The sequence below is a fragment of the Gadus chalcogrammus genome, chromosome 19, assembly GCF_026213295.1.
Source record: "Gadus chalcogrammus isolate NIFS_2021 chromosome 19, NIFS_Gcha_1.0, whole genome shotgun sequence".
NCBI lineage: Eukaryota > Metazoa > Chordata > Actinopteri > Gadiformes > Gadidae > Gadus > Gadus chalcogrammus.
In genome coordinates this window covers 16,585,643-16,607,002 of record NC_079430.1, presented here as the reverse complement: position 1 = coordinate 16,607,002, position 21,360 = coordinate 16,585,643, and the positions used below count along the sequence as shown (strand labels likewise).

The 21,360-nt window shown below is 44.7% G+C and overlaps 1 protein-coding gene across 1 annotated transcript; it reads left to right on the top strand.

Moving 5' to 3' along the window:
• The first annotated feature begins 797 nt into the window (after positions 1-797).
• Positions 798-20,035, top strand: dcp1b (decapping mRNA 1B). The gene is made up of 10 exons (XM_056579041.1): positions 798-1,290; positions 2,042-2,082; positions 2,670-2,797; positions 9,951-10,017; positions 10,488-10,668; positions 11,213-11,314; positions 13,127-14,225; positions 15,567-15,766; positions 16,385-16,588; positions 17,685-20,035. Exons 1-10 carry the CDS (start codon positions 1,132-1,134, stop codon positions 17,754-17,756), a joined length of 2,253 nt encoding a protein of 750 aa, XP_056435016.1. The 5' UTR covers positions 798-1,131; the 3' UTR covers positions 17,757-20,035.
• Positions 20,036-21,360: the final 1,325 nt, after the last annotated feature.

Below are 21,360 nucleotides of genomic sequence, written 5' to 3'. Positions count from 1 at the left end.
CTGTGCTCGTTCGTGCACAACACCTACTCACATTTTAGGTAGGTTACAATCATGTAAAACAAGCTGCACAGAAAAGAAAGCCATGCTCACAATGAGTTTAAACCTTAAAGAAAACATTTGGTCCTTCTAATGATTAAGGGATTAGGGCTGAGAGTAAGTCTTGTTGTCATGGTAGATGTATGATGAATTATTATTAATGACCTGGCTATCCCAAAGTGGTTGCACATAAATGCCTGAGCGGAAGGGCTTCGCTTTAAATATTAATATTTACATGCTGAGTGAGAGATATATGAGAGGTATTTAAGAATGGAAGTTAATTTGTGTGTATAAAGAAACGTCTGAAAATGTTATCAAAACAGATATGCATTTGCTATATGCCTAATACTTTTTATGTATATTTACATATATGAAGGTAAAACAGTGTCCTTTTCATAATAAAAAATAATGAAAAGTATTTTTTTACATAGGAAGAGCTTGTTCAATATTTTAGGATCAATTTTTCTCATGGTTTTTATATTATTCCACTATTAATAGAACTTGATTATTTGCATTCATCCAAATATCCTTTCCCGTCCAATATGATTCCTACTTTGGTCTCCGTGCTTTAGGGCTGACGAGAGATGGGCCAGATCTCTTTTTTTTATAGGTTTACTGACACCCTGTGGTCTAGTTAGGTATTACAACTACTGAACACCTTTGATTAGACTGGCCTCTCTTTGGCAAAAAACAAACAAAAAACGACGTTGGATAGTAACGTATACAATAGCAAGTGAAGGTGGTTCATTTATAAAATTACGTTTCTTAGTGACTTTACTCGGGATTAAGTGCAGATCCATCACTCGAGTTCGATTGGTAGTCCTGGCACTCAACGATCGCAGCGCAACTACTCCGCTCTGACTGTTTACAATTCCCCGACGAAACATGGCCGTCGGCTGTTGACTAACTCCTTGTTGATGTTTCCTTTAAGATTAATTGTGAAGTATTTTGATTGATTTTTTGCAAAGTTAGAAATAACGGCGACAAGTTCACTCGTTTCTCTTTCTCTCCCAGTTAAAAAAAGACCTCTGCATTTCAGCCTTTTATTACATTGGTTCTGGCTAGCATTCGTGCTAACTTTTCCCATAGGTAACAATGACAGCGACTTCAGCGGGCGGCAGCACCTGTCTCACCACCAAAGGACTGGACATCAGTCTGGCCGCTCTGCGCAGACAAGACCCCTACATCAACAACATTGTAGACGTGGCCAGCCAAGTTGCTTTGTATACTTTTAACAACAGGACGAATGAGTGGGTGAGTCTTGAGTGGGGGTCAAGGAGCTTCGTTAGCTTAGCTCGTCAGTTTCTGCCATACGCGCTAGGCGCGCGCTTTCTGCTTATGCTGAGAGCGGATCCTGCATTGTATCGGTTATCCCGGTTTACCGCAATGCTGCTTCCGGTCTCCTACTTCACATGAGCTGTGTACGACAGTTAACAGTCGAAAAAGCGAAAAGACTACGAGCATGGCAAGGAGCCCACATTTTTAGTCTTTGGTTGAATGATTTGATTAGAAATTATCCGAAACATGTACCTGAAGCGGATATCCCTGTATCGGATGTCCCTCCCTCGCCTCTTGCCGCTAAACCCATGAAAATCATAGACCCGCACTCCCTCTCTTTAATAACGCTCAATTGGAGCATCCCGTTCCTGGTTTTCTGTAGTGAGATGAGAACGATTCGGAAGGAGAAAACATCCCGATTATAAGTTAAAAGGCTTTTATCGTTTATGTCGGTATTGAGCCAAAAGACTAGGGTGTATTTTGCCCATTTCACTGAGCCAATAATGTAATTCATCTAAAGTAAACAAGATAAGACACAGTGCCCTGTTTCTTGAATCTGGGGTACTTTACTTTGATTGGTTAACTGCATGTGCTTAATGTTTTCAGTGCAGCTTTATTTATCGTAGCGACTTAGTCACGTTACTTTCTCACAGCATGTAATCAAATGTCGCATTATTATTGGAGTATTAGTATGTTGTTACACAATGTTGGTCCTTTTTGTCCGCAGGAGAAGACAGAGGTGGAGGGGACTCTGTTTGTCTATACAAGGTAATGTAGGACTCTGGTTTAGCCTGCATATCTCTAATCTCTTGTTCTGTTATTTATGTTTCTGAGACGCTATCTATAGCCGTTTCTAAAAGGAGAAATAAAAGTGACCTATTTTTGTTATTCTTTTTCTTGAATGATAGGCTAATTTCTAACCTTATCTGGCTTACGAAGGAAGTGTAATAACATTTGATAAATACTGGCAAATACCCTTCACAAATTAGCAGGCCTTAAAGGGATTTAAATTACTAGGATAAAACTTGACAGATATTGATTGTCTGGGCCGAAACAAACAATAGACAAACAATATTTTTTATTCTTGAATAGAGAAAAGCAGCATGTTCAGATATTTCTGAAATCAATGAAACAAAGTTTAAATAGTAGACACTTCATTGAATAACATTACAAAGTTATTATTACACAGAATAAAAAAACAACCTTATAGAACAACCATATAGCTTGATTATTTTTCTGAAGACTGTTAGAGCTTTTTGAAGAAAATGGTTAAGTTCTCCATAAGCTGCTTCTATCTTGTTAATACATTTATATAACGGGACTCTTGTGTGCATTTTCCATTGTGTATCCTTTAGACTGGCATCTCCGAGGCATGGCTTCACCATCATGAACAGGTTGAGTATGGAGAACCTGACAGAACCAATCACAAAGGAGCTGGACTTCCAGCTCCAAGACCCATTCCTCCTCTACCGCAATGCACGCTGTAAGTACCGCATGTGCTTCATACACACACGCGCGCAAGTACACACTCGCGCACACACACACGCACTGCTCTTCCACAGCACTAGACAAACATGCACACAAAACTGTGCCAAACGTTTGACCTATGAGACTTTAAGATTGAAATCTCTTGTCTGCTGCTATCAAACATAACAAATTGTGTTTTCCAGACAGTATTCTGTACCCTTCAACAATTCTGACTCCCCATTAGGCATAAGGATGGCATTTTGCCTAACTATGGACAGATGTAAACGGGGATACATCACATGATTTTAATTAAGAACACTAATAAGCGCGAAAGTATAACTGTTTTAAATATTTTTGAGCTTGCCCTTTAATTTAGCAACGATGTCACTGGATACTGTCCCTGCGCTAGTTTCAGTGGATTAATAACCACTGGCTTTCTGATGTATTTTGAGTGGGTGGGTTATTAAGTTAACTACTCAGTTTCTCTAAAATTTGTATTATAAGAAAATGAATCATGATAACGCTGTCAAAACTAAACCTAAGCTTCCTGTATGTGTGGATTATTAACTGAATTGAATCAAAACAGACCTCAATAGAATATCAATATGCGGAATTTAGCAGAGCTAAACCAAGTTGTGGCTTTGTGTTCTGCTAGCTATATGGCACATTTCAAAATGTACTGGTCAGAGTCGAAGAGTTATTTTTGCTATTATCACTGTTGTTATCACTACTGTCATGGCTGATTGCAGTCACGTGATATCTCGTTCCTCTTCTGTCTAGTATATCTGTTCTTGTCACCATATTGCGTATCCAGATTGCAGTTTCGGTTGTAAATTATGAGTACATGTAAAAGTGGACAACTGTTTCCTACTACATGGCAACCTGTCACTCCATGACATCCATACCTGTGCTGACTTCTCCGTACACGGGATGGCTTACAAAAGCACGGATGCTTTAAATATTAAGCACCTGGCTGGGTCATTTTATTGATAAGATGACATCTCAGGGAGAAGAAAAGGGCCATTGTTAAAGAGTTGTATAGTGCTGAAGTACCCCTAACACAAGTCTTTGTTAAAGCTGTATGGGCTGGAGTTGACCTAGTCTCACAGAGCCAATCTTTCCACACGGAAAGTCCGGGACACGTCACAGCATTAATGAATTGCTTCAAGAACCATATATGCTTCAGGAGGAGGTCTTGATTGACGTAAAGCATGACCAGTCACAGACAGTACACCAGGAGCAGCACTTTTAGAAAACAGACCAGCAATGAAGCAAACGTGCTCTTAAAGTACGATTACATTCAATGCTGAGCGGTATATGGGCAAAGAAGGAAACCCGCCCCCAAGGACCTGATAAACCCATGGATGTCAATATAAGGATAGACCTGATGCACCAATGACATGCCAGAGCTACGTCCTGATATCTGAGGGACAATGCTGACAGCCAATGAGTATCGTGCTGAGCTTCTTCAAGGCTCAACTTGCTGCATCTCTCAGACGTTCAGGACACAGTCACATGTTGATGTAGTGCAAATGAACGGAGGAGGCTGAGACTAAAATAGGCCTAACATACTGTATGTCGGCTCACTCCAGCAGATTATCCAACACTATAAGTCTTAATATATTTTTACCAAACAAATGCTCACGAAATAATGGGTTTCCATTTCATAGCTCAAGCATTTTATCATTAAGTAAGCAAGGTGGCGCCACTGCCTACCACTGTTTACCCTGTGACATAAGTGGCATCCTTTATTCCGTGTTTATGAACAGATTAACATGGAGGCATAGTATATTGTGTACTGTACTGAGGAGCACCAACCAGGAGGTCCTTATAAGGAGTGGTGGTTTTCAAGTGGCTATACAGTGGTCTCTCTCTCATTATTGTACTGTTGCTCTCTCTGTCTTTATCTCTCTCTTCGGAACATGTATGCAGAAATACAATTTAGAAAAATAGATATAAACATGGATATCTATGACAATATCTTCAAGACATTAATAACACCAGAAACACAATAGACAGCAGCCACACACACACACACACACACACACACACACACACACACACACACACACACACACACACACACACACACACACACACACACACACACACACACACACAAATACACACACACACACACACACACACACACACACACACACAAATACACACACACACACACACACAACCTCAAGCACTGCATAGCTGGCCAGAAGAGATTAGATAAACATTGCCATTAGCTGATAACATAAACACACACATGCACACACATCTATTTTGTTCTCGTCTTCATCCACAAGACTCTTTCGTCAGGCTTTGTCCGAGGCAGGTGGAATGTCGTATTTAGACAGCCATGCATTCCACTGTCCTGCCTGTGTTGTGGATACGCATGACACCCCAGTAAGAACTCACTGAGTAACCAGTCGAGTCAAGGGTGACTCATCTGCATGGTTATTGTAAATATTCTATGAATGGTGACTATTGTGGGTCCGTTAGTGACCAAGTCTCATTGTGGTGAACTAACTATTCTTAATTCCACATGAAATCAATATCGACCACTAAACTACATTTGGTCTCATTCATGTTAATTAAAGTCTTGGGGATCAGTAAATCAGAATGAACCCCAGCGAACAGGCGGTGGCTTTGACCATTTGTCTTAACAAAGCTTAACAAAGAAAATATTATGAGGGAATTTTGGAGCACAACTCGTCGATCAATCGCTAGTTCTCATTGGGCTTTGCTGACTACGGGGAAGCCCAAGACAGCCGCAGCTGAGCTGAATTGTCGTTGGTGAGTCGGGTCACGTCTTTGGAATGCCAGCCAAGGCCTCGACTGACGCGACAGATTACACACTGTATGAGGCAGAGATTAATTTAAACAAAATGTTTTAACGGCAATCACAGACTCCGAGGTTATGTGGCTGTTCTCCCGCAGGCTAGCGGCATGCAGTGCATCATATTAAATGTTCTGCATTTATTTAGGGCCTTTAACAATACACATTTACTTCTGAAGTGTATTCAGTTATTAAGGTGTTTCATCTGCCAATTGTTTTGTCTGTTTTCTTATATAACTGTGTCTCAAATAAAATGGGGGAAGTTGAAGGGATTTATTTGAAAAAGTCCTTCGATTTGGTAATCATCCGATGTAACACTTGTTTTCTGGTGTTCATGTGAAAACCCAAGCTAGGGTAGTGCATTTGTAGTAGCCTTGGAGAGATATTCACCATCCACAGGTGCTGTGAAAGTGAGTATGGAAATATTTTTTGTTAAAAATGTGTTTTGATGGGCCGGGAACTATCCGAGTCGATATCATTTTCCAAAGCAAAAGTTCCAAGTATTTGTGGATCGGGGAACACGCAGTGTGAATCTTCTTCCGTGGGTTTCAAACAATAAAGTCCATACACTTCACACATCAACACGGCAACATCCACCCCATCCGGAGCGGTTTGAGTCCGGAATCTTACTCAGGAGGTCTACAACATAAGCGTACGTGTCACCATAACAAGTGTCTACGCAGTCTTGAGTTAGACCCTTTTAGTCCATGTCGTCCACCCCTTTGCCGCCCACCGCCCGGCTCTCTCGCAGGGCTGACCTCTGAGCTCCGGGACCGTGGAATCTTATCGCTAGACAAACAGCTCCCACTGATTCGTGCTGCGGGAACCAGCCGGAATGGGCAGTTGGCAGAGAGTGGGGGCTTGCTCCGGGGGCTAAAAATAAAAAGCCAGGAGGCTGGAGACACCCACAGAATAGGATAACGATTCCGGGAAGACTGGGGCCTAGCCTCGGCTACGTTATATTACTCTTCTGGTAATCCTTACCCAAACAGAAATTATACTTTGGGAGCAGATACACGTTGATGGCGGCTGGTCGGCGGCCATCAACGTGAGATTGTTATTTTGGATTGGACTGTCTTAAGTGCTGATTTACACAGTGGCGGGAACATGTAACGGCCTGACCTCTGGGTGTAGAACATACTCATGGTGGTGAACCTCAAACTCTCTCAGGCTACTCCAGCCACATTGGCACTTGCGACCATGATCTCTATTTCTTATGACCGTGTGATGTCCTAGAATGCAGTTTATTGAGGATCTTTACATCTTATATCTTTATCTCATCATGGTTTGTGTTCACATCTGCTGGCGTTATCATTTCAACATGTATTATTTCATTTGATTATCGCCTGTGTTTGTAATTATGGGCCGTTACTGCATAAGAAAAATAGGGCTTGACATTTGCGATTGTGGTTACATTATCTGATTATGTGGAACTTATCAGCATAACATTCTTGAGGGATTATATTTTTATTAAAGCAAAGTCTCCCAGCAGTTAACAACAATCAGACGTTCTCTGGGCAGATCTGCGTTTCGCCACTCAGTATTCTGTGTGTGAAGACTGTCTTACCTCCAGGCCGTACGAATGTGTATCCCAGCTCCGTCTCGGACACCTGCAGGCCTTTATAGCGGACCTCTGGCTCCTCTTCCAGTCGCTCATGCTTGGGTTTCCGCTGGAACAGGCTTCGCAGCATGGCTGTGGCCGTGCTCTTCCCAAAACCGATCCCAACGACGACTTAAACGCGAACCTCCAAAACGTCGCTCGGTTGACCTTCTCAGCCGACGGGGTAACCTCACATCAGCGAACAGCTCTTGCATCAGAGATCAGACTCGTTCATAGCCCAGGTATCCTTCTGGTGGGCCCGATGCCACTGGGGGGGGTCTGGGCGCTTAACGCTTCTCCCGTGAGCCCTTGAACGGTCTGCTCAGTGTCAGGACGACAGCATTCGCTGTAATCACCTCTGTAGCGCTGGGCTCCGTGAGCCAAACACGGCTCGCGTTTTTTCAACGTCCGTAGCCTTCAGTCTCTAAGTGAAGGGGCCAGTGGCTCTGAATGGAGAAAAGTACCTCATGTGGATTTTATTAAGGACCCTGGGTAAAACTTTGAGGAATCCTGCAGCCGGGTTAAAAACAAGTGGTGATGTAGAGGGGACTTCTGGGAGTGACTGGTAAAGCAGGTCCTTGACTCCGGCATCAGGCAGACATGCAGTAAAACACACATGTAATCCTTGTTTGGACGCTCGCTAGCTACTGCTACGGCTCTTTTCACTGTGCTAAAAGTAAACCAAACAGAGGCAGTCCGCAAAGAATAGCAAGGATGTCCCCGGTGGAGTAGTTTGGTTTTAAGCCATCATCAATTTGTCTTCACGCTGGGAAAGCACCGCTAAGCCCACTGTGATATTCAAAACAAAACCAAAAAGTAGAACAAGACGGCACAACAGAAGTTGCGTAACTAAAACGATCAGAAAAAACGATTGATTTTAAACTAATCACAAAGGAGACAGACCAGAGACATGGATGTCCCACACAGATGTTGCCTGTGTGTGTTGGTGGGCAGTCTTGGTCCCACTGGGTCTTAGCTCCACTGATGGGAGACCTTCCTCGACTGAGATTGGCCACGAGGTCTCTCACTTCCACTCCCTCTATTTTTCTCCCTCTCAGTCCCTCTGTCCGTCACCCACACAACCTATCACAACCTTAAGTGTGGTTAATTGTAGAACCCTTCCTCTTCGGTATCTCTATCTCTTCTGAGTCACCGACGCGAGCGGGGTAGGGTGGGAAGGATGACTGGGCTTCCTCACAGACTTATCTGAGTCCTCGGAGGCTGTGTGTTTATCTCCCGCTGGTTGAGACTAAGCGAAGTGTTACTTACTGGGGCGACTCAAGTTGTCCCAACAGCGCTTGAAGATAGTTTTCCCTTTGAAGATTTGACTCTTATTCTATTTTAGATTTCGCTCTTTGTAGTGAAGCATCTGGCTGTATATCGTATAGTAATTAATTTCAGTTTCAGACACACTCTGTTTTTTTTCTCTATCTCATACTACATATGAGCAGGCCTGGTTCCTTCTGCTCAGTGCTGGACTTATAACTTCTCAGTTGGACGTGTTCTGGCTTTGTCCGGCTCTGTTTGGGTAAGACGTCGTTCATCCACACTGAGAACAGTAAGTAGTCCTGACTCTGGTGGTCGCACTCTGCTGTTACTTATCTGGTACTGGGACTGGTTTTCCCAGTGTGTGTGTGTGTGTGTGTGTGTGTGTGTGTGTGTGTGTGTGTGTGTGTGTGTGTGTGTGTGTGTGTGTGTGTGTGTGTGTGTGTGTGTGTGTGTGTGTGTGTGTGTGTGTGTGTGTGTGTGTGTGTGTGCAAACTTCCTTCTCAAGCAACGACCCCATCTCTTGCTCGTTCTGTCTCTCTCTCTCTCTCTCTCTCTCTCTCTCTCTCTCTCTCTCTGTCTCTGTCTCTCTCTCTGTCTCTCTCTCTGTCTCTCTCTCTCCGTCTCTCTCTCTTCCTAGCAACCTGTCCATCTTAGGTCAACTGTGTATATTTGTGTGCCGACTTTGTTAATATCACATGATGCATACATAGTAGTTTAACAAGGAGCATCTAATAATACATGGATACAAACATGTTCTAGTGTTCCCTCCACCGCACTGAGAGTTGTATCTCTTCATCTTGGTAGCAGCCGTGCTGGGATCCACGTCAGCAGGGCCCAACGGTTCCTTAAGTGGCTATGAGTGAATGTTAATGTCCCGGAGGGCAGTCGTACGGTTTTTACCCAGCACAGTTAATTATAGTCTGTTTACAATTACGTCTCAAGCTCAACATGGGTACGCTAATGTTTTGGCAGATGAACTGTACTTTCACGGTGTAGTTAATTGATTTTCTCAATAATAAATACAAAAGGCCACATGGATACATAGTGGTCAGGCCGTTTTGGCCCCCAGCTGAAATGTTCTGAGTTTGACTCCCAGTGCCTGCCTTCTACCTGTGGGCATCCTTGGACAACCCCATAACCCCTAACTGCTCCCTAGTGCATCTGAAATCACTGTTAGTCTCTTTGCATAAAAGCATCTGCTAAACGACTAACTAGTAATGTTCACAACATGTGTTGATGTTGATGTGATGTTGAACAGCCGTCGACGTCCATCTACTGTTGACATTAAGGCACTCATAGTTATTAGGGTTATAGCGTCGAGGACAGACTGTCTGCAGTCAAGGGACAGCTCATCCCAAGCGAAGGGGGAGACTTCTCTGGTGGATCCCTGTCTGTCCCTCTGTCCGTCTGGCTGGCGCTGTATTTCCAAGAAGGAGTATTAACGTGTTTCCCACGGCTCCTCCGCAGTTGTCATCCATGGGATCTGGTTCTACGATAAACAAGACTGCCTGCGCATCGCCCAGCGGATGAAAACGTGAGTACCGCTCGTTGTTGCCCGCCGCCCCCCCACTCAGCCGAGTGACCGTCGCCATGTGAGTCAGAGCTTCGGCCGCTAGCTCTGCTCGTGATCATCACAATCACAAAGAGTTGGAGCCCCAGAGGGTTCACACACAAGCGGTTGCATGTGGTGTATCGGGCAGAATGACAAGAGGCATCCAATGCAAAAACAACTGCAGGGTAAAGACAATGAGGAGTAAGATATTAGGAATTGATATTTGTCTTAGTTAAGTTAGCTACTCTGTTTTGACTTTATTACAATTTTGTTAACTTTTCTTTATATATATATATATATATATATCCAGCTGTGGTGAAGTTATCTACTGTATATTAGGGCCACATATATTGAAATTGAAATATTATGCATAACTCTCTACAGATGATTTTCTCTGTAAAATATATTAAAAAAAGGAACGCATGTAACGCTAAGATTTTCTGTGTGTGCAGTCTGACCCAGCAGGAGCAGGCCCTGGCCCAGTCCCAGTCCCAGGGGGGGGGCCCTCTGCCCCCAGGGGGAGGCGTCGCAGCAGGGGGGGGAGGAGGAGGAGGAGAGGTGGGAGGAGGTGTGGAAGGCCATCCTGTTGACATTCTGCAGATGCTGGCCAAAGCCCGCAACGAGTACGACAAGGTAGGGACCTCTGCGGCCGCCTCAAAGCGCTCCATGATGTGCTGTGGGAATTATCCTTCCCACCCGCCAGGGCGGACAAACGGACCAGCAAAGTGGTTTGATGCGTAACCCTGACTTCCCTACCTGCCAATTGTTCAAATCGACCTGCCGTTCGCTTTGGAGCCGTAATGTAGCGAGGAGGAGGCGGAAGGCAGTCGGTGTGAGCGTGGATTGAAAGGGGATTGGGGTGTGCCTTCAATCGCTCGCCGCTTGTTAGGTAGATCGGAGCCCGATGTTGCTATGATTGGTTGGAACCTGGACTTTGAGGCTGCATCACAGAAGGTTTTATTCGGGGATGACTCATGGTGAATCGATTGTAAAGGAAAATAACCACCACTCAGAGTTTCATTGTTATATTTAAGATGAGGTAGGACGGCTTGCCCCAATACGGGGGCAGTAAATCCAGCATAATGGAAGTCTCTGCATAGAAAGCTATGCCGTTAACGTTAAATCACACTCAAATCGAAATGTCTGTTTCATCCCTTTCCCCCTTTGTGTGTCTTAGGGAGGACAGTCTAGTTCAGAGCCTAAGGAGATTGGAGGCAGTAGCATGCTATTTGGGAACCCCCACCTCATCAAACCAATTCCAGTTAAACCTATCACTCAGGTATGCACACACTACAGCGTTCTCTAGGACCGCCCCCCCCCCACCTGTAGGCTGCGGTCAGGGCGTGGGGATTGTGTATTCAGGGAGGGTACTGAAGGTGAGGTTTTGGATCTCGATCAGAGCTTCAGCATGGGTTGTTCGCACTGTGTAGTAGGATCGGGTGGATAGGTTAAATCCGAACGGTATATCATGATTGAATACCATTATGACGTGTCAATACCGTCTCAAAGCATCAAAGTCGCTCGTTATAAGCTCTTGTTTCATTTTTGTGCACACTTATTCAAAGGCCACTGATTGCTTTCATTTGAAGCTGGATTTTGTGAATTTTATCATCTTATTTTTTCTTTAACCCAAAGCTAAACATGCCATTTGTCATTTGCAAGGTTATTTGCACGGTATTATTATTGAAATTATGACTAATTAATGCATATTTGGGGGATCTTTGTGCTCGTCATCTTGCATGACTTCATCAGTTTAATTAAGAATTAAATAGGATCCAGACATGCAGATTTTTCTGTGACTTCAATGAACACATATTCGTACTGTGATCGACTAAAATCAGATTGAGGACATAGGACGTAGAATAAGATTAAGGTTGGACAAGTCGCTTTATTCTCCAATGGAGAATCTGAGAATAAAGGAAGGATGATGAATTAGCTATAACCTCTAAAAGCTGGAAAAAATCAGCACGAATGAGTGAGGTATGTTTATGTCTCGAATATCGGCAATCATGCAGACAATGTAGAGAAAAAATGAAACAATATGCTGTTTGGGAATCTGCTTGACAAAGTCATTCTGTTTCAGGCAAACGATAACCAGATATGATGCTGATTCAATTATTCCTTTATGCTTAAATGCCTAGCCTAGCTTCCTAACATAAAGTTCTGGAACTAAGAAGGCCTTGTACTTAATTTTCTTAATGGATTTATTAGGATTAAACAAGAATTGGGGGGAAAAGTGATTAGCAGACGATTGCTTCCACCCTGTGGCCGATGAGAGGATAGCAGGTCACAGCACATTGGAATCAGACATGATGAGATGCGCTCTTGCTTAATTCTCAAGATCAAGATTCTTATTTATCACATGCATAGTTTTACATATACAACAAGTAGTGAGATGTAATCCTGGCTTCGCTTGAAGACTGCGCAGACACTCAATTTGATAATCTAAGTTAAAAAAAAGGTTTAAAAATACTTATTAATCATAACATACTCCAACAAAGCCTAGACTATTATAAGTGCTTGCTTAAAGTGCAGGGCCTAAAGGGCAGGGTGCAATGAACAGTTAGAATTTATAAGAGGGGTGCTTTTCCCCATTGCCCTGAAGAACAATGGACCATTTACTTTATTGTACCTATACTGTTTTGTTTTACCGTTTTGTCCTGCCTACTTGCACCACTCAGAATTATTGCACTATTTAGAATTTATTTTATTAAAAAATATGACTTATTCCATTTTACCAAATTGTATCCTTTGTACTTATTGCACCGTGGGTCCGGAGACAAACGCAATTTCTCGTTCTATATTTATCTTGTACATATTTGTAATCTACAATAAAACTAGGCTTAGCAAAGATCTTATATCTGCCATATGTCTAGTGTGGGATGTTGCGTGTGTGTGTGTGTGTGTGGGTCTGTGTGTGCATGTGTGTGTGTGTGTGGGTCTGTGTGTGCATGTGTGTGTGTGTGCACGTGTGTGTGCACGTGTGGACACACCCTGCTACTCCTCCACCTGTGAAGTTCCTAACAGAAGAGTAACGTTCTTAGAATTGAATTAAAAGCTGACTTTGACTTATTCTTTCCCCCCCCGCCAGGACGGGGACCCTGGGGAGCCCCGGTCCCTCTCTCTGGCCACCCTGTTCGGCTCCCAGCCCCCCCACCCGTCGCCCTCGGCCATCACGGGGCCCCTCTCCCCCCGCCCCCCCCCCACTGGCTCCGCCCCCTCGTCCGCCGCCGTCCCCCCCTCGGGGTCCGGCAAGAAACCGGGGGGCCGGCCGGCGGTGGCGCGCTCCCTCTCCTACGATGACCCCGTGGGGGCCCCCAAAGCCGCGTGGGGCCCGGCCGCGGCCCCCCCTAGCGCTCTCCCCCTGATGAAGGCCCCGATGATGGGGGACGGCGGAGCCCCCCAAGTGGAGAGCGCCAACGCTGCGGTGAGGGGCCCCGTCGCGTCGGGGCCCCCCGGGTCTCCCTACTCTGCGTACGTGGTCGCCGGGGCCCAGGGCCGCCACACCGGGCCCCTCCAGCCCCATCTGCCCCCCCAGCCTCAGCAGCCCCCCCAGCAGGGCCAGGGGCAGCTCTGCCCCGCCATCCAGAAGCTGATCCAGGGGCCTCGGGTTCAAGGAGGACCCCCGCCGCCGCCGGGCCCCGCCTCGCTGCACACCGTGTCGGAGTCCCCCGAGAACCGGCTGTGTGACAACGGGCTGACGCTGGAGCAGCAGCAGCAGCACCACCAACACCAGCTCCACCACCAGCACCTCCAGCACCAGCAGCACCTCCAGCACCAGCAGCACCTCCACCAGCACCATCACCTCCACCAACAGCACCAGCACCACCACCAACAACCGCACCAGCACCAGCCGCAGTATCAGCAGAGTCCACAGCAAGACCACATCCAGAGACTCTTCCAAGCACAGGCCCAGGCCCAGGCCCAGGCTCTGGTCCAGGCCCAGGCCCAGGCCCAAGCCCTGGTCCAGGCCCAGGCCCTGGTCCAGGCCCAGGCACAGGTCCCTGTCTCTACCGCCCCCTGCTGCTCCAACCCCCCTCCCCCCCTCATCCCCTCCATGCAACACCCGATGCAGCCAATCACAGCGGAGTCTGTCTCCTATCCCCACCCCCAGCACAACCAGCATGTCTACTTCAGCCCGTGCAAGCCCCTCCCCGACGCCGCGGCCCCCAGCAGCCAGCAGGTTCCAGGTAACGAAGGCCACGCTGTTGGGTTTGAGGTCTTCTTCCACATGGTGGTACACCTGCTACTAGGGATGGCGATCGTTAATATTTATTGATATCGATACCATTTTCGATTGCTCCTTAACGATCCGAGTCTTTATCGATACCAATATCGATTCTTCGATACTATTATTTGGTGGAAACACGACACATTTTCAGTTATTAGGAAAATATTTAGGAAATAGAAGGAATTATATATTCTAAAATGATTAGGGCACTATAAAACTGTATTAGTGATACAGAAACATAAGTAATACAGTATTACTCATGTTTCTCACCAAAAACTAAAATTCCTGTTTTTTTATGTTAACATATGAACACATCTTGATAACCTAATAGTCGTTTTTCTTAGCCAACCTGAACACATCATCACGCAGCACGTCTGAAATTTTATTTACTTCTTAAGATAACTAGCTTGTATGCTGCCGATTACATGGATGGAACATGGATTTCTCGATTGGAGTACTATTTTTGCGACGGGACTCGATAGTGGTATCGATAAACCCAAATTAATGATTTTCGGTTTGAAACCGGGTTTTGATCCCTATCCCTACCTGCTGCTGTCTGGTGTTCATAAAACACAAGTTACTTTGTTACATACCTTCACTTGTGGCAGGCTAATCTGCATCTTGCAAGCATTTGATGAAGTTAAAAATGGCAAATGGGCAATAACTTTCCCCTTCCATATGTGAAGTCAAAGCTTTTGCCACCATAATTATAAGTTTCCACAACATGAAAAATAAATAACCGCAGCCTGCGTACATAGAATCATCTATGCGTGGCAGTAGGCAGAGTACAGGCCCAGTTATTATCCTAAAGGAGTAGTGTCACAATATCTAGTACAAGCGAGTACTGCTTCATACACCTCAAGGCTCACAGCCTGCCACATCAAATCCATTTCCACCAACAGAGAACTCTAATCCCGGACCAAAGACTTCAGTCATCTAATTTATTTAGTGTTAAATCAGTCCACAACATTAAGGCCCAATCCCATTTCTACCCCTTACCCCTTCCCCTTACCCCTCCCCCTTGTTTTGAAGGGGTAAGGGTAAGGGGGGAGGGGTAAGGGGTAGAAATGGGATTGGGCCTAACTCTGTTGCTCTGATGGTGCAGACTTTAATTCGAATCACAACATGCATGACGCAGTGATCTCTAATCTTAGAAAACAGGCGAATGTGACTGTGAACGGCCCCCTTGAAGTTGCACCTAGATTTAAACACTCAATGTAACATCTGGTGGTTTCCTCCTGGTTGTCACCCTGACGGTGGGTCTCCTCTTAACAGTGCCTCCCTGTTGGTTCTCCCCCAGGGGTGTCCTCCACCATGCCAGGCGTGGCCCCCCATGAGCTGCTCCAGAAGCTCCAGCTGGTGCACCAGGAACAGGGCCAGACCCCCCACGAGGCCCCGCGCCACGGCCCAGGGTTCGCCCCTCGATTCCAGGGTCCCGCTCCAACTCAAGACCCAGGCTCCGCCCTGGGCCCTGGCGATAAGGAGGCCATGCGATTCCCGGTAAACGATTTTGGCAGCAATCCTTATAAAACAAAGAGTAATTTATAATGTATAAACATAATTAAATGATCCTAGCTGGCGTATATTTGTGTATTCTATTTTAAATTGAGATGCATAGCACTTCTCTCACTTCTGTCACAATCACCAAATGCAATAATAACTATAAGTAAAAGGTGTATTAGTACATTTCCCGTAAACAATTACAATATATACCTAGATTTTATAGATATATTTATTAGTTCTGTCAAGCGATTCAAATATTTAATCGCGATTAATCGCATTAATCGCCTTTTTTTTAAATAATAAATTGCGTTAATCGCGCGATAAAAAAATGAACACCGTTAAAATTGGTTTTAGTTAACGTCGTTAATAAGGCGTTTAAACTGACAGCACTAATATTTATATTTTTTTGGAACTTTATTTTCATATTTTCAGCTATACATAAAATACAAACAGCAGCAAATAAACAGACAACCCCCCCCCTCCCTTAATATTATGTTATTGTGTTATTATTTTATAGGATCATTATTGTATGCCTGTGCACGTTGGTCCACGTTGGTGGCCCCCTGTTAACGCCCCCCCCCCCCGTCCTCTACCCCGTGCTGGGTGGGTCCGCAGGTCGCCTCCCCCCAGCGCATCCCGGCCACCGTGGCCCCCACGCTGCTCCTCTCGCCCAGCGTCTTCTCCCAGGCCAAGGCGGCGGGGGCCCCCCAGGACGGAGGCCCCGCCGCGGGCCCCCTCGCCCCGCGCCCCCCAGCCCCGGAGGAGGCCCCGGTGCTGTCCAGGAGCCAGCTGCAGGACACCCTGCTGCACCTCATACGGGTACGGGCTCAGGGCAGGGGCAGGGTGGGCTCAGGGTGGGGTCAGGGCCAGGGTCAGGGTTGGGCTGGGGTTAGGGTTAGGGTTAGAGGTAAAGGTCAGAGGTAAAGGTCAGGGTTAGGGTTAGGGTTAGGGTTAAGCTGGGGTTAGAGGGTTAGGTTAGGGTTAGGGTTAAGATAGGGTTAGAGGTAAAGGTCAGGGTCAGGGTTAAGCTGGGGTTAGGGTTAGAGGTAAAGGTCAGAGGTAAAGGTCAGGGTTAGGGTTAGGGTTAAGCTGGGGTTAAAGGTAAAGGTCAGGGTTAGGGTTAGGGTTAAGCTGGGGTTAGAGGTAAAGGTTAGGGTTAGAGGGTTAGGGCTAGAGGTAAAAGTTAGGGTTAGAGGGTTAGGTCAGGGTTAGGTTAGGGTTAGAGTTAGGGTTAGAGGTAAAGGTTAGGGTTAGAGGGTTAGGGCTAGAGGTAAAAGTTAGGGTTAGAGGGTTAGGCTGGGGTTAGGGTTGGGTCAGGGTTAGGGTTAGAGGGTTAGGTTAGGGTCAGAGTTAGGGTTGGGTTAGAGGTAAAGGTTAGGGTTAGGGTTAGAGGGTCAGGGTTAGGTTTAGGTTCAGAGTTAGGGTTGGGTTAGGGTTAGGGTTAGAGGGTTAGGTTAGGGTCAGAGTTAGGGTTGGGTTAAAGGTAAAGGTTAGGGTTAGGGTTAGAGGGTTAGGTTAGTGTCAGAGTTAGGGTTGGGTTAGAGGTAAAGGTTAGGGTTAGAGGGTTGGGGTCAGGATCACCTTGGTGACTGTTTTCCATGGACTTTTATTCAGTGATTTTATTAAAGTATACATTTTTCCCCAATCTAAACAAGGGTGGATAGTTCGATTACTACATGTCCACTACTGAGAGAGAGAGAGAGAGAGAGAGAGAGAGAGAGAGAGAGAGAGAGAGAGGGGAGAGAGAGGGGAGAGAGAGAGAGAGAGAGAGAGAGAGATTTAGTATACAGAAAGATATCTGTATAGTACTACTTAGTAGCAAAATAAAAACACGAAAATCTTTGGCCAAACATTACAGGTGTTATAGTGCTGTATATCATGTGTGTGTGTGTGTGTGTGTGTGTTTCTGTTGCAGACGGACAGCTCCTTCATCGACTGCATCTACAAGGCGTACATCGGCGGCCTGGCTAGAGATAGCCAGTTCTGAGGCCCCCCCTCCTTAAGAAGCCACCCTATCAACCACTGCCTCTAACCACTGTTACGCCAGCGCCACCTACCTATGCAACCGCCTCTCTTGGTCAACACACACACACACACACACACACACACACACACACACACACACACACACACACACACACACACACACACACACACACACACACACACACACACACACACACACACACACACACACACACACACACACACACACACACACACACACACACACACACACCCCTGCACGGCTTCAGTTCAATGCTCTGTGGGACTTATCTACCTATAGGCCATATTGGCTCTAAACACTAGCTAGTGTTTAAAGCCAAGAAGCAATGTGGCGGATAGCGGTGAATAAGGCGCATGGGATTAGTTATGGTTCCAAGTTGGCATCGCTCATGTATCAGAGAGTGAACGGAGGGCACACATCCCACTGTGTTTAGGAGAGGAAACCGTTGTCTTAATATCTGAATGTAGCAGAATCGTTTTCAATATTAATGGTCTCATTCCATCCATGCCGTCTTTAACCCGCTATTCCGTCTGATGGCTAAGAAGCAATAAAATAAACAGACTTTTATACATTTGACATGCACGGATGTGAACTGGAATGTCACGTCATTCCAGTTTCATTTTATAGATAGTTTTTATCCATTTAATGTTTTCAAAAGATATTCAGAGTTCACTTTTTATTCGTTCTTCATTTGGGTGTATCAAAAAATATAAAAATTCTGCCCCGGGTATTGGTTAATATAACTGTTTTTTACAAACGAGTAACGGTAAAGTAAAAGTTAGCGGAAAGCTAAAGTAGCAGCGATTAATATTGAGCAACATTTTGAACATTTCAGAGACCATGTAGCCAGGTAATATGTTCCATCGTTAAAATAATGTTGTTATTTGTTTAAAATGGAAAAGGAAATTATTTTCCGTTTTTTATTAAGTATTCAAATTTGTTCAATAAAATGTATAGAAGCCAGAAGAATTGCACTAGGCTGTTTATGCGCTGCTGGCTCTTTGGATAGAGCTAGCGGCGTAGCTAGCATGCTTTTACTGATCGGACAATCCAATCAATTATTGGGGCTTTCGTCTAAGAGAGGTAGGGGGATTTGACTATTGCAACACAGATGGTACTTTTGGCATTAACACCCAGAAGTGTTAGTTGTAGGCAAGTTTCCCCCCTCATGATGTGGTTGAACTGGTGGTTTCAGACATGGGAGAAGGCAGTATAACTGAAGTTGTTTGGGTGTTTTCCTGCTTCAGTAGATAAAGAGGTCTCAGCCATACATGTTGCCATTCGGAGGAACAAATACTTGAATCCCGCCACATGGAAATACCAATATTTTTCATACGTGTCACTTATATCAATGGTCATGTCATATGTTGGTGAGATATCACGTTGAAGAAGAAAACAAAAAAGTGTAATAAAAATAACCTTATTGGGTTCTCGTAGTGAGCAAAGGGAATCTGATAGCCAGCCTACAGCGGTTCAACTGAGCAAAAATATCTTGAGAGATTTTCCATTTTTTTTTACTCATTCTTAAAACTGTAGGTTATTCTCCTACAGACATACCTCCAGCATGTAGTGTTTTAAAACATTTTAATGTGTACGTTCTGGTTTAACAAAGGCCACACTAATTTGCATACGAAAGGTCTTTGAAAAACTTTTCAAATCACCAATTTTGATATATCGAATGTAGAAAATACTTTTCAGGTTTTAGAAATTCTCATTATTTTCAAAGACATTGTAAACCCAGGGAATGCGAGCACACAGATCTCATTTAATACCTTTCTGTCATAAAACTCCTGTCTGTAAATAACCACATACAAATTGGATATAAACGATTTTCAACTCCCTTGGTCTTGGCATTTTGTTCCTTGTTTGTTTCTGTCTTTCAACAGATCCTAATGTGATAATCACCGGGCTACCATTTTACCTCAGGCCATTATGTTCTTTTCCTGTAATCAATAGCATAACAAACTGTACAATTAACCTCGCTTTTTTCCCCCCTTATTTCAAACAATACTCAAAAGACCTTGTCTTGATTAAGCCTCTCTCCAAAGTACACATCGCTTTACCCAATATAAAATCAGTCCATGTTTGTTATGCTCGTTGGAGCGCAGAGCAACAGCTGATAGCTGACATTTGCTTTCTCTGGTGAGTTAATTAAACCGTCCTGTGGATCTTAGCTCCAAGATGGAGGACAGACAGCAGAGTAGGATGGGATCATGGTCGGCTGTTCTACGGTCAAGAATAATAATGGTCTGCTGCTCTGTGCTTTGAAACAGCAGAACAGTTGCAGTCAGTTGCCTTCTGCAAGTTTCACTCAGCTAGTTTCCTGGCCTACATAGTCAGCTTATTAGACATGTTAGTATGTTTTTAGTTTGTTTGACATCTTTTACTTCACCAGTCATTTGGTGTTTGATTCCCTTATGCTTTCAGCAGTTATTGTATTTTATTTGGGGTTGGACCTTAGCAAATAATCTCGTGATAATCTTAGAGAATTTGACAAGCGATTTAGCAATCTTAAAATTTTTAACCATTATATTTCATTCAAAATGTATTTTTTATTGTATTAATCTGAGGTTTAATATCAGCCTCAATCTCCTAACGTCTTCTATTCTTCCTAATCATTGAAACCTCGTTGTGATAAATCCTTTGATGGATTATGGTAAAAAACAGGTCTGCAGATTTTCAATAGCATTGTTGCCGAGATTTAATGAGATGTAGTGACTGGTTCATTAATGCTGTTTTTAGGCAGTCTACATAATTTTCCCTGCAAAAGGGCCGATTCTCCCATGGCCATAAAGCTAAAGAGGCGATCTACAGGCTGTGTACCCCCCCTCGTAATGACTGTAGCAGGGGCAGCACCGTGCTATCATTAGCCAGATAGTTAGCATTGATTCATGGACAGTTTGCATGAGGAATGTGGCCTGTGGGAACCGTTGTCAGCTCATCTTCTACTGTATGTGTGTATATGTGTGTGTGTGTGTGTGTGTATGTGAGGGGGGGGGGGGGGACTGGACGCATTGTTAATGACCTGTCAATCACTGCTCCTCCTTCTCGACTTTACACTCTCACACACACACTCACACACACTTATTCTGTAAACTGTATCTTACCTTAATTGAATATGTCAGAGCAAACAAGTCTTCAAATTATAATTTACAGTTTACAGTATAGATTTTGACCTTACTTTTCCAAATCTTCATCATGGTGTCCTCAGTTTGTGTGTGTGTGTGTGTGTGTGTGTGTGTGTGTGTGTGTGTGTGTGTGTGTGTGTGTGTGTGTGTGTGTGTGTGTGTGTGTGTGTGTGTGTGTGTGTGTGTGTGTGTGTGTATGCGGGATGTGCACTTAACAGTCCCATTCGCTCTAATGTTAGTGATGACATGTGACATCAACACAGGACTCTTAGTTGCCGACCTCAAATCCTTGATATTCAGAAACCGACAGATAAAAACACGAATACATCAGAAACAAGTTTCAAAGGCAGCTTATCTTATCCGAGCAGATATATCATAATGATGAGGCACAGTAGCTTGAGAACTGTTCTTTTTTTTTCCTAACCTTCCACTAATTTGGGAAGCTGAGGATGTTT